A 13,177-nucleotide genomic window follows, 5' to 3' on the forward strand; every position below is an offset into this window, starting at 1 on the left:
TGGGGTGTAGCCCTTCTGAGGGGGGACAGACCTTCGGGGGAGGGGGGTCCTGGTGTAAAAGTACACAGAGGGAGAGAGGGAAGGGGGGGTTCAAAGATACGTGCATATGCCAGACTTTGGGGGTTAGAAATAATGGGTCTAAAAACAGAGGAGTGGGAGAGAGATGGTGCATAATGGGATTTAGGGAGGGAAGGAACAGAAAGGGAGAGAACTTGGAAACAGGGGATGGTGTGGAGGGGGGATAGAGATACTGGATAGGAGGATAGTTGGGAACAGAAAGGGAGAGATGGTGGATCCTGGGGTGGTGGGGAGTTGAGAAAAGGTGAATCTGTGGATGGAGACAAAAAAAAGGAAAGATGCCAGATCTCCGGGAGAGGGAAGGGAAACGGAAGGGGAGAACAGAGATGGCAGACGGATGGTTAGCACGGAGAAAGGAGACCCTGGCAAGCAAGACAACAAGAGCCTGGGACCAACAAGATTTGAATATTGATCAGAGAACAAAAGGTAGAAAAAATAATTTTATTTTCTGTTTTGTGATTACAATATGTTAGATTTGAAAAGTGTACATGAGACAGCTTGAAATGGGAACTTTTCTATTTTTGTGAATGGCAAGGCTGAGTTCAGTTAAAATATATGCTTTATAAGAAAATATAATAATGTGTTTTATAAAGTTTATAAGCATTGCTGGCATACTCGGTGAGGTGTTCCTAGTGTTGGTGGTGGTGGTAGCATGTCAGTGTGTTGAGAGGAAGAGGTAGTCTGGGAAATTCTGCTGAGCAAACTCTGGGCCCATGCAGGACGTACAGGTCTAAGTCCGCCTGATGTCTGTCCATAACACACCTCCCATAGTGCCCCTTTGAGCTCTGGACACACAGTGGCCTAAAAGTGCTGCTGGATGTCCAGAAAGTCAGTTTTGATTATCGGCACTTGGACGTCCCGGTATTAGGATGTCCAATTGCCGACTTGGGCTGGGTTTTGGACATTTTCAAAGTTTTGATTATGAGCTTCATAGTATTTGACTGATTTAGTAATAGCATAAACATTAAGATGTTTATTACCTTTCTTGCTTTTGAGTCACAGGTTGTTTCTTAGTCACTTTGCTTTCTGTCACTGTTTTTTTCTGCTGCCGTTGCCTCCGTTTTCTATTTGGTGCAACATCTGGAACATCATCTGGGGTGCTGAGAAGGGAATGGCTTCTGGATGAAGCAGCTAAATAAAGCAATGATATGAGGGTACAAGTCAATACTTGAGAAAAAATAATACAATGCTTAAATCATTCCTTATGAAAAAGAGCAGCAGTAACAACCATGGAAAAAGAGAGATAACACTAGGTCAGGGGTAGGGAAAGCACAACCCGTGATTGCATATTTCAATCACCACTTGACATTTTAGTATATTATGCTTTGTACCAGTTTTAGTACAGGTGCACAGTTGGGGGTGGAGGGGGTGGGTTGGGGAGAAGTTGAGAGAGGTTTCCAGAAGGAGGCCAGATGCAGGATTCCTAGGCTCAGACCTGCTGCTGTAATGACCAAACAAGGAACAGAGGAAGGGTGGGCCTAATTAAGTACAGGAAAATCCCATAGTAGTTGGGAATCAAGACTCATAGCACAAAAATCCCAGCATCAGTTCCAATCTGGAAGAAACATTTAGAATTTATCTTGGAATATAATATTTTCCCCAATAATGTAATTCATTGGTTTTAATAAGTATGATTTTCTGTGTGAAAGCCTGCAGACAAATGTGAAATGAAAAGTCTATGATGAAATAAATGAAACTAGCTGTTAGCAAATGTAGGTAGAGATACAAAAGTATTATATGACAACATTTGAATCCTTATATATGATTAAGTATTTTCTTTGGATTATTTCCATGTATCAAATAACGTTCCATAGAACATTCTCATGCCAGACATCTTTAACCAATTTAGTTTTCTCAGGTTTTTCAAATCAGCCTGACTTTGCCAAATATGGCTTCCTCCGAAATTATGTCAAATTTTAGAAACTGAAATAGTGGTTTAGAAGCTTTTGATTTTATGTTCTGATAGCACATCAAGAAGGATCCCACATCTACATGAAACTTCATACCCATTTGATAAAAATTAATTATAATAAATGAAAAAATATATATATATTATAAAGGTCCCTATGGCAAAGAATTATGAGGCTCATTTAGAAATCTTGGTTCATAAAGAGTATCTTACATACAAGTGTACTGCAAATCACATTATTTAGCCAGTTATGGGCTTATATATGAATATGATACACTGCATAGCTCAATATACATATTAACGAAGTGTTGTTTTTTTAATAGTAATGTCATACCCTCACTTTATCATGTGGAAGTTCTAGACATCAGAAAATGTTAAACAGTAAAGGAGATCAGTAATATCTATTAATTCTAGTTATGCCACAACATTTTATTAGGTGTGGTGTTATACCAAGCTTTCTGCAAGCTCAAATTACTGATTACAGTACCAGAACACTCAAAAGCTGGAGGTCCTGGGAAGAAATGAGAGAAAGTAGGATCTGAAAACTTTAAGGACCTGAAACTGCCCTCCAGCCCGGCATCCCCAAGAAGGGGGTGGGGGGGTGGGGGGTCAGAGCAATGAAGGTCCTCATCCCCACGAATGCCATACTCTGCTGACCCAGTCACCAGAGCCACACTTTCTCTCAGATGTGGAGAAAGATGTCACATAGCCAGAGACAGCTCAGAGTTAGATGAAGAAACATAGATGTGAATTTGGTCACTCTCTATGCTTGAAACTTCTTGGAAGCCTCACCTTGAGAACAGGAACTGTATATTGCAATTTGAAGTGAGCAGGAATCCCTACCAGGCACCAGTAGACTCCAACTGCAAGTGAATTATGATCAAACCAAACTGTCATGTGTACATGGGGACCAGAGAAATTATCCCACAGCTTGGGTATTACTTCATACACCAGTCGGGCAAGTCCAGTTGGAGGTGGTGGTTTTGCCCTGGCTCCCCTACCCAGTTGACCTGGGGCAGAATTTCTCAAAGTTCTGAGCTGTCTGGGCCCAGCTGACAGCTGGCTTAAAGGAGGAGGAAGAGGAGACTTTCCCCAAGATTTTCTTGTTGCATGACTCTGATTTGTATATAGAGAGCCTGGAATTTCCTAAACGTCACCATCAGCGGCGATTAGACAAACTGTGCTGCCCTCTGAATTTTGGAGCTGCAGTTGAGGGAGACTTGGGCCAAGGGGAACAAGAGGTATAGGATGCTACAGACCCTTTAGACAGTCTTCCTGAGTAGAATGGGGAAGGGACCATGAGAAATATTAAGACAGCTCAGGTCGAAGACAAATCCTTTAGAGAAGCATGGGCCAAGATTATAATGGTAGATAGGAATCCCATAGGCAACCAGGACCCCTCTCAGGTAACTCTCCCAAATTTCATAGTGAAGAATGATTTGCCATATAGAGGAACCAAGGGAACCCTGGAGGGAGAGGAGATAGAACAATTGTTAATACTGCATCTATATCACCAGGTTACGCAACTGGCATGCATTACCTGTTAAGTGGTTACCTGGGGAGAATAGAAAACTTGGGAATGTATCTTAACCCAATCTTTCTGGCCCAATATATATAAACAGGTAGTGCTTTTCTGCCAATCCTACCAGCTGAGTAGCCCGCTACCTGCCCCCCTTGTGCCCATGTCCATTTTGATACCCCATTTGATAGAGTGTCTATGGATTTTGTGGGGCCGCGTGAAAAGACAGCTTGTGACAACAAGTACACTTCTCCCTCGTTATTCGCGGGGGATACGGGCAGAGTCGGACCGCGAATGGTGAAAAACCGCGATTATCCGGCTCTGATCCACCCCCACCTCCCTGCCACCTTCCTGGCCTTACCTGGTGGTCTAGAGGGCTTTCGGGGCAGGAGCGATCTTCCTACACTCCTGTCCCGTGCAGATCGCCATGAGGAAATGGCTGCTGTGAGTTCCCGTAGTCTCTCGAGACTACGAAGGGAACTCCCTACAGCCATTTCCTCATGGCGATCTGCACGGGGCACGAGCTTAGGAAGATCGCTCCTGCCCCGAAAGCCCACTAGACCACCAGGTAAGGCCGGGAAGGCGGCAGGGAGGTAAAAAATATGTTTTTTAAAATTTTCCCCCTCCCCAGAAAAAAATCGCGATTATGTGAAATCACGAGTGCAGAAACCGCGAATGGGGAGGGGGAAGTGTACAGTGGAACCTTGGTTTACGAGCATAGTTCGTTCCAGAAGTATGCTCGTAAACCAAATTGCTCGTATATCAAAGTGAGTTTCCCCATAGGAATGAATGGAAACTTGATTTGATTCTTTCCACCAACTCCCCCCTACCCAAGGCTACCGGCGCTGCTCCACATCCCCCCCCCCGCGATCCAGCATCCCCCCCAGCGATCCGGCATCCCCCCCCTCTCGAGTCGTCCCTCCCCCGCGATCTTACATGCTTCCCCGAGCACCAAAACGATATCCCTTACCCCAATTGGGCACCGGCACCAGCACCAACGCACAGGACATGCCGGTGCCGTGCCCGAAGATCCTCCCTCTTCTATGCTGGGCTGTGTTGTTTGGAAATCAGGTTTCAGCCACGCAAAAATATAATTCCGAACAGTCAGCTTGCCAAAATGAAGATGTGTTTTCTGGCAGGCCAGGACACACCTTGCATAAGAACATAAGAGTTGCCTTACTGGGACAGAGCAAAGATTCATCAAGCTCAGCCTCCTGTTTCCAACAGTGGCTAACCCAGGTCACAAGTACCTGGCAAGATCCCAAGGAGAAAAACAGATTTTATGCTGCTTATTCTAGGAATAAGCAGTGGATTCCCCCAAGCTATCTTAATAATGACTTATGGCAGGGGTGTCCAACTGCGGCCCAGTGAAGTATTTTGTGCGGCCCCAGTCGAGGGCGATGCAGTGTTTTCCTCTGCTGCCCCCGGGTGTTTATCGTCTTGCCGGCTCCCTCCTCTGTCTTGCTGCAGTGTTTGCATGTTTGTGCGGCCCCAGAAACATTTATTTCAGCCAATGTGGCCCAGGGAATCCAAAAGGTTGGACACCCTGACTTATGGTCTTCTCTTTTTGGAAATTATCCAAACTGATATAATCACAGATCCAGGAATGGTGGTCTGAGATCACCCCTGTCAGGTCCCAGAAATCTTGCAATAGGCCATGGTGAAAGAGGTCTCTGAGATGCTGGGACTGAGGGTCAGTGAGGAGTCCATCAGTAACTGGTTATCTCCTATAGTTCTGGTGCCAAAACTAGACGGGAAAATGAATGCTGGTTGATGAGCTCATTGAAAGGCTGGAAGGTGCCCAATTCATTTCAACTCTGGACCTGACCAAGGGGTACTTGCAAGTGCCCCTCACACCAGCTGCCTAAGAAAAGACTGCCTTCTTGATGCTATTGATACTTTACCCTGGGGTTGGCTGAGAAAGAGGAGCCCCCGACTTGCCTCCTGCAGAAGAAAGCCCCTGAGAAGATGCAATGGATATCTGAATTGGACTCTGCTTTCAAGATCCTGAAGGAAGCCCTTTGTTCAGAGCCGGTGTTAATTAGCCCAGACTTCAAAACCTTTTGTGGTGCAAACAGATGCATCAGATGTTGGGCCTGGGGCAGTCTCAGCCCAAGAAGTAGATGGGTAGGAACACCCGGTGGCTTACATCAGCCAAAAATTGGTCTCTAAGAAAAAAGAACTGGGTATGCTATTTAAACATGCTTAGCTGCATTTTACTGTACAACCGTGATTTGCAAACCTGTTCTGGAGGACTCCAGATAGTCAAGTTTTTAGGAAATTCATAATAAATACACAACTGAGAAATTTGCAGACAGTGATACAAATCTCTCATGAATATTCACTGTAGATAGCCTGAAATCTTGACTGGCAGGGGATCCCTCAGGACAGGTTTGAGAACTGCCATTATGCAATATGGGGCTCATAATCGAAAGAGAAAAATGTCCAAGTCAGCACTTGGACGAACATTTCTCAAAAACGTCCAAGCGCCAATAATAAAACCGGGTTTTGGACGTATTTAAAACGACCTAGGCCTTCATAGTGCCACTCAACGTCCAAAGCTAAATGGGGCGTTTCGGGAGGCATGTCGAGGGTAGGAGTTGGGCAGGTCATGGGCCGGCTTAGACTTAGTCGTACAGCATGTATAACCGAAAGTTTAACAACAGAGCCTAGACGGAACTTGGACGTTGTGACTTAACCCACCTAAAGTCACCAGATAAGCACTGAAAACACATAACACAGACCCCCACACACTACCCCAGTGATCACCAACCCCCCCACCCCCATAAAAATTTTATTCACAACTTTACATTTCAGCCTCCAGACCATCATCACCTGGCCGCCTGGCATAGGAAAGCCAAGTCGTCCAGCCCAGAGGCAGCTTAAGTCGTCTTGGGGGTGGGTTAGGGACCCATAGAGAGGAGGACCCATGCCCATAAGCCCCTGTAATCACTGCATTGATACTGAAACATGTGCACTGCCCTATACACCTCCAAAACCCATTTTTACTAGCATATAAGTGGCTCCTGCAGCGTTACGGGCTATTGGGGTGGTAGATAAGTGGGTCTAGGGCAGGTGTGCCCACACTTTTTTGGCTTGCGAGCTACTTTTAAAATGACCAAGTCAAAATGATCTACCAACAATAAAAATTTTTTAAAAACCCACAAAACACACTGAAAGGCAGAGAAAATGTTAATTATCATTCATATTCTGGTTTTTTTCAAAGAGGTCAAGGCAGATGGCTCTATGCAATGTCACTTCAATAACAACTATACAAAAATAGACAAATATACCCCCTCCCTTTTTACTAAACCCCATAGCAGATTTTAGTGCAGAGAGCTGCGCTGAATGCCCCACGCTGATCTCGACGCTCATAGGCTCCCTGCACTAAAAAACGGTATTGCGGTTTAGTAAAAGGGAGCCATAGTGCAAAATATAGACAGCAGATATTAATTCTCAAAACGGACACATTTTGATCACTAAATTGAAAATAAAATCATTTTTCCTACTTTTGTTGTCTGGTGATTTCATGAATCTCTGGTTGCACTTTCTTCTTCTGACTTCTTTTCACTTCACTCTGGCTGCACTTCTTCTTCTGACATCTTCTGACTTCAGCCCACTCCTGCATCCAATATTTTGTCCCTTCTTTCAGCCTCCTATATGCTTTCTCTCCTCCAGACCTCATTCTCTCCCCCAACTTTTTCTTTCTTTCTCCCTGCCTCCTGTTCTTTCTTTCTCTTTCTCTCCATGCCCACTTTCTTTCTGTCTCCCTGTTCCCTTTTTCTTTCTGTTTCCCTTCTTTCTGTCTCCCTGCCTGCCCCCTTTGTTTCTTTCTCCCAAGCCACTAGGTTTGCCATCGCCACTGGGGAACAGGCCTCCAAGCCACCGACCCCCAAGCTCTCCCTGCAGAAGCCTTGCGCTGACCAGCGTTCTGCTCCCCTTAAATTCTGATGTCGGAGAGGAAGTTCCGGGCCAGGCAGGCAGCGATTGGCTGGCCCAGAAATTCCTCTCCGATGTCAGAATTGACATCGGAGAGGAATGCTGGTCAGCGCAAGGCTTCTGCAGGCCCAAATCTCCGGATGCCCAGGGCCGAGGAAAAGAAAAAAGCCAGTCTATAAATCCTTCCATGAGAGCCGTTCCAGTCTCCTTTCAGCATGGCACTTACAAGAATGCTTAGCCCCCCCCCCATAGGAACCACCTCAACTTCCCATTTTCAGGCTCAAGACGTCAGAGCAGCAGCAGCAACTCCGGCATTTTTGGGCAGAGCACCTCCTGCTCCTGACCGCCTTTCTCCAGTCTGGCGGTTCTGTCGATTCTGCCAGGACAGCCGATGCTCAGCTCTCCAGGGTCGTGACTTCCCTAGACCTCCCTCCTGCCTTCTCCTGAAGGAAGTGACATCATCTATCAAAGAGTGTCTACGGGCGAAAGTGAGAGAGGGAAGACGGGTTCTGGCAGTCGGGCAAGGAAGGGCGCAGTGAGAATGGGTGTGCGTGAAGTGATGACCGGTGGGGAACTTCGGGGAGAGGAAGGCTGATCGGCTGGTCGATCGGGATGGCAACACGAGTCTATCATGGAACTCGGGATGGGCTCCGCGATCAACTCGCGTTGCCTTCCCGATCGACCGATCGACGTATTGGGCACCTCTGGTCTAGGGGATTCTGAAAGTGGTTTGGGGGGCTCACCATCACCTATAAGGGAGCTGTAGTGAGGAGAAGCCATGGCACCCTTTTTGTGAAGTTCATAGCGGTGCCCTGTAAGGTACCCCACTATTTAGGTGGCATGTCTGGGTGTGCAGTCCATCACTTTGCAGACCCCTCCCACGTCCAACAGGGCTTGTTCTAGGTGTTTTGGACTTGGACGGAATGTTGGACAGAAATGTGGTATAAAGATAGACGATTTAGTGGCTTGGACGATCAGATAGGCAGGACGTATAATTAGACGATTATCGAAAGTAAAAAAAGTTGGACGTATCTTTCGAAAATGTGTCTTAGGCTCTTTTAACTTTGGACGACTTGCGAGATGGACGTAGACATCCCTTTCGATTATGCCTCTCCACATTTTTATCCTTTCTATTTCTTTATTCATTTATCTTTTCTATTAGCTAGACAGTGCATTATCAAAATATATCCATTCTATTCACTAAATGTGTGTGTGTGTGTGTTGTGTGTGTGTGTTGTGTGTGTGTGTAAAATTTGACTTTTTCTTATCTGTGTTCTTGGCTTTGGTTCTATCCAGAGAAGATCTTATGAGATTCTATGTGTATCAATATAAGCCGTAAACCATTTGCTGCTGAATGGAATGAACGGCAGTGTGTGTTTCATTCAATTCACACACATTAAAAAATGGCGCCAGCCATTTAAAAAAACATCAGCTTGTATTGATGTAAGTACAGACTGTTTTACATTGGAGATATTTTGGAAGTCATATAATTATTTTTTATCTTAACCAGTACTGTCATTCTTTCTTTATGAACAATGCCTGTTTGGATGTATTATTTTTTAAGTTGTTACTGAAGAGTGCTCGCCATCCAATTTGGATATCAGCAATTTCATGTCACCAGGTGTTAACATCTTTTTGCAAAGTTTATCCCTGATGAATTGTGAAATGGTTGAGCTGCCGTCGGATAGATTTAAGCTAAGTGTTACTATTTTTTTGCACAAAGTGGAGCTGCACAGTAATATTAAGGATATTAGTATTTAAAAATATCAAAATAAAATTTAAAATGTAACAAGGTGGTTTTTTTGGACCTATGATAATATTCATACCCCAATAAAGACACTGTCCAATTGGTAGTGTCAGGGCATTTGCGGTCCTTTTTCTTTGTTTTTTTTTAGTATATTTGCAGTCTAAGTTATTGGTTCACTCTTTGAATACTTTATAATGACCCAACCTTCACTAGTATAGGAAGTGACGTGTTTTGTAACTTGTGCTACCAGTGAATCCACCTTAAGTGGTACGAATAACTGCTGGACTCAGGAGCCATCGGGCACAATTCCATCATGGCTCTGGCAACCCTTAAAGGGTCCTCTGGCACATCACAATGCTCCGTCAGCATAATGGTGATCTCTGGATGCAAAGAAAATGTGGACTGGGTCTTGGAGCTGCTCATAAAGGAAACTTGAGCCGCAGAAGTCTACAGCGATTCCAAATTTAACTCTCACAGGGATACCAGCTGAGAACCATTGTTTAAGTTTTAAAGTTTCAAGTTTATTTATAGCTTTATATACCAACCATCACATGTATCTGGACAGTTTACAATAATAAAGTTAGAAAAATGTAAAATAGTTTAAAATTTAAATTTATAGTACTGGCTTTATAGGGCCTGGAGCATCAGCCGTGCATGCTCAGATAGCATGCTCAGATACCCTCCAGATGCGGCCGGAGCTCCTTGGGACTTTCCAAACCCTGGACAAACTGCTGAGTTTTGGAAAGTCTGGACAGTCTGAGTTTTCCTGGATGTCCGGTAACCCTAAGCATTTCCCTCTTCCTTCTCCTCTACCCTTAAGGACCAGCATCTTCCTGTCCCTCTCTTCCTCCACTTCTATGGCCTAGCATTTCCCTGTCCCTTCTCCCATCTCCTCCATCCTTATGGTGCAGCACCTCCCTGTGTCCTCTTTCTCTCCAAGCCCCCCTTGTCAAAAATGCAGCATTAATGTTTGGCAAAGCATCAACTTGGAGGAGAGAGTGGCAGCAGGAAACATAGCCCTGTGGCAGGATTCAAAGTTACACAAATCCCAACGTAACCATGCTTGCACTGTTGTTCATTAACGTCTCCTTAAGTTAAGTTTTGTTAACCAGTTCAAGTCCCTCAGGGGAATGACCCAGTATATAAGACTAAAGATTAAAAAAAAAAAAAAGTGAAAACTTTTCTAACTTGTTAAGTATGGCTTGCTGCTGACAACACAGGAAAGAACTGTGGCATCAGGTTTGTGTAGCCAGGTCTCGTGCCACTGAGTTGTGTTTTCTACTGTCACAGTCCCCTCAGAGCCACTGCTCTGTTTCCACTTGCTATGGGAAACACCTTCCGAATGCTTGGAATACACTAGTGTGTCATGACACACCAGCTGAGAACCATTACTTTATAGTACTGTTACTTTTACTTTAGTTAAAATAAGCAGACAGATATTTCTTTTAAGGTTTCCAGACTAGTAATTTTAATCATGATTAAAATAAATTTTCTGAAATCATAATTTAAATTAATTTGATTTAAATCAAATTCATCCTGCCCCAAAGTGTTATATGGTCTTCGACATCCTCTAACCCACTTTCCTATTTCTCCATCACAGTGTTTAAAAACCACAACCTTCCTATTTTCCCAGACCCACTAATTTGGGCATCATATTTTTTATTATTCCATCCTTCTCACACCCATTCTATTACCAAATCTTTGTTTTCTTCTTACAGTTTAACCCAGTCCTCCCAATTATTATCTTCCTTTCCAGTCAAAACCCTAATCCATGCTCTAATGCTTCTTAATTTTATTGCATAACCACTTCTTCTCAATCTTACTGCCTTTCACTTTGTTCTTTATAATGAATCAAAACCAGAATAATTTTGTTCTTTCACAAATTAGTATCTACTTTTCCTTAAATTGACTCTTCATGCTATTCTGCATGGAAATAAAACTTCACATTCCCTCATTATAGGCTTGCACACTTCTTCCTTTTCTATATCTCTACCATAACTTCTTGCTATTTTCATTCCAACAATAAAATAATAATAATAATAATTTTATTGTTACATACCGCCAAAGCCATGATAGTTTGAAGCGGTTTACAACAAGAGGTGCTGGACAATCAGCAAAATGGTCACAATAAAAGTCATCGAATACAAGCTTACAGAATAGAAGACGTGAAACTATAAAATTCTTAGGTTACAAATCGATTAAACAAATTTGTTTTTACTGATTTTCTAAAACTAAAGTAGGATGAGGAATGCATGATAATGTTACCCATTTACCCAATCGTTCCATTTACCTGACTGGAAGGTGAGAGTTCTGTCCAGGAATCTTTTGTATTGGCAGGCCTTTATTGTCGGATAGGTGACCATTGAATTCTACGTGCAGGCCTAATAGAAGTATCCATATGCTTCACACAAGCTACTCATACCTTGATAATTTCTTCTATGTCATTACTTATTTTTGCAATTCATTATTCATTTTAAAATACTAGTCTCTTTCTCTCTAATGATGGCTAACTTGTAGCCTGTAGATGGTATGTAGAATTTTATGAAGCCTATGAATTGACAAAAGCCCAAAGCAAAAATGCCAAAACAGTTGAAGGATAACCCCCCAAAAAACAGGACACAAAATGTAAACTGGCACTAAAACAATTCAGTGGCAGAAATTTTATCAAGGATAGACACCAAGGCCCTGATTCTATAAAGGGTGCCTAAAAGACGCCTAAGTCCTGTCTAATGCTGAGTGGGACTTAGGCATCCAAACTAAGTAGTTAATGAGCCATTTAAGGGTCTTAATGAGCGATAATTGGCACAAGGACATCCAAAGGATGTGGACGTCACTTTGTAGGCACCTCCACAATTTCATGGACGCCCACTGGAAAAACTCACACTTAACAGAATAGGTGTTTGATGCAGTTTGATTTCCTGGTAGACGGTGTGTATCACTGAGCATATGAGCTAGAAAGTTGCATATGGCTTTTTTTTTTTTAGCAGCGACCTGAAATTTTTGGTCAATCACCATTTACCCCAGGCTAAGAAAGAAACTGCTATAGTTCCCCTTGTTTCCCATTTTTCTATGAACCACTCAAATAAGTTTACATGTAGAGTTTGTTTGTTTACATTCCCTTCTGTTAAATTATGTTATAAATGTTTTCTTGAGATAACTCTTTCAAAAGAGGTCTCTTTTTCAGGCTGCTAAATTGAATTGGTTATTTCGAAAATTGATTACTGCAATTCTCTATTAATAAATGTTACCCAAAAAGAAAAGAGACGTCTTCAGATAGTTCAAAATACTGCAATTAAATTGATACATAATCGCAAAAAATTTGATCATGTTACTCCACTTCTTATTGAATCACACTGGTTACCTGTCACTCACCGTATCACTTTTAAAATCTTACTTTTAGTTTTTAAAACCCTATCTTCAAATGAACCCCAATTTATTGATAAATTACTTATTCCTCATTGCTCATCACTTTCTTTAAGGTCTATTAATCAAAAACTTTTAGCAGCCCCTTCATTGAAAGTTATCGGAACCCGTCGTCATGAAATTTTTTCTGTTATAGCACCACAGTTATGGAATACCTTACCTCTGTATTTAAGAGAAGAAAATGACTTGAATCATTTTAAACGCTCTCTGAAGAGCTTCCTTTTTAAAGACGTTTTCAAAGTATAATCACATCGAACGATTATCTTCTTTTTTATTTATTCCCCCTTCCCATTGTTCTTACCATTCATGTCTTGTTTTCTAATAAATACTATTGTAGTTCTGCCCTCCTTTCCTTATGTAGCTGTTAGTTTGTATGTCAATTTGTTAAATCTATGTAACTTATTGTGAATATTAGTATATGTGTTTTTTTATTATGTAAATCGCTTAGTAAAATAAATAGGTGATTCAATAAGTTAAAATAAAACTTGAACTTGAAACTTGAATGTTTGGTTTGGAAAAATCATGCTAGGAGCTTCCTCCTATCTTTATTTTAGAAAATTAT

At 42.5% G+C, this 13,177-nt stretch overlaps 1 protein-coding gene across 2 annotated transcripts in view; it reads right to left on the minus strand.

Annotated features, from left to right (window-relative positions):
- Positions 1-13,177, minus strand: part of XRCC4 (X-ray repair cross complementing 4) — a 232,703-nt gene that overhangs the window by 72,617 nt on the left and 146,909 nt on the right. For both annotated transcript variants that reach the window (XM_033923470.1, XM_033923561.1), the window contains exon 8: positions 1,059-1,209. In XM_033923470.1, coding sequence (XP_033779361.1) covers positions 1,059-1,209 — 151 coding nt within the window. The remainder of the gene's footprint in view (positions 1-1,058; positions 1,210-13,177) is intronic.

This window comes from Geotrypetes seraphini, chromosome 1, assembly GCF_902459505.1.
Source record: "Geotrypetes seraphini chromosome 1, aGeoSer1.1, whole genome shotgun sequence".
Classification (NCBI taxonomy): Eukaryota; Metazoa; Chordata; class Amphibia; order Gymnophiona; family Dermophiidae; genus Geotrypetes; species Geotrypetes seraphini.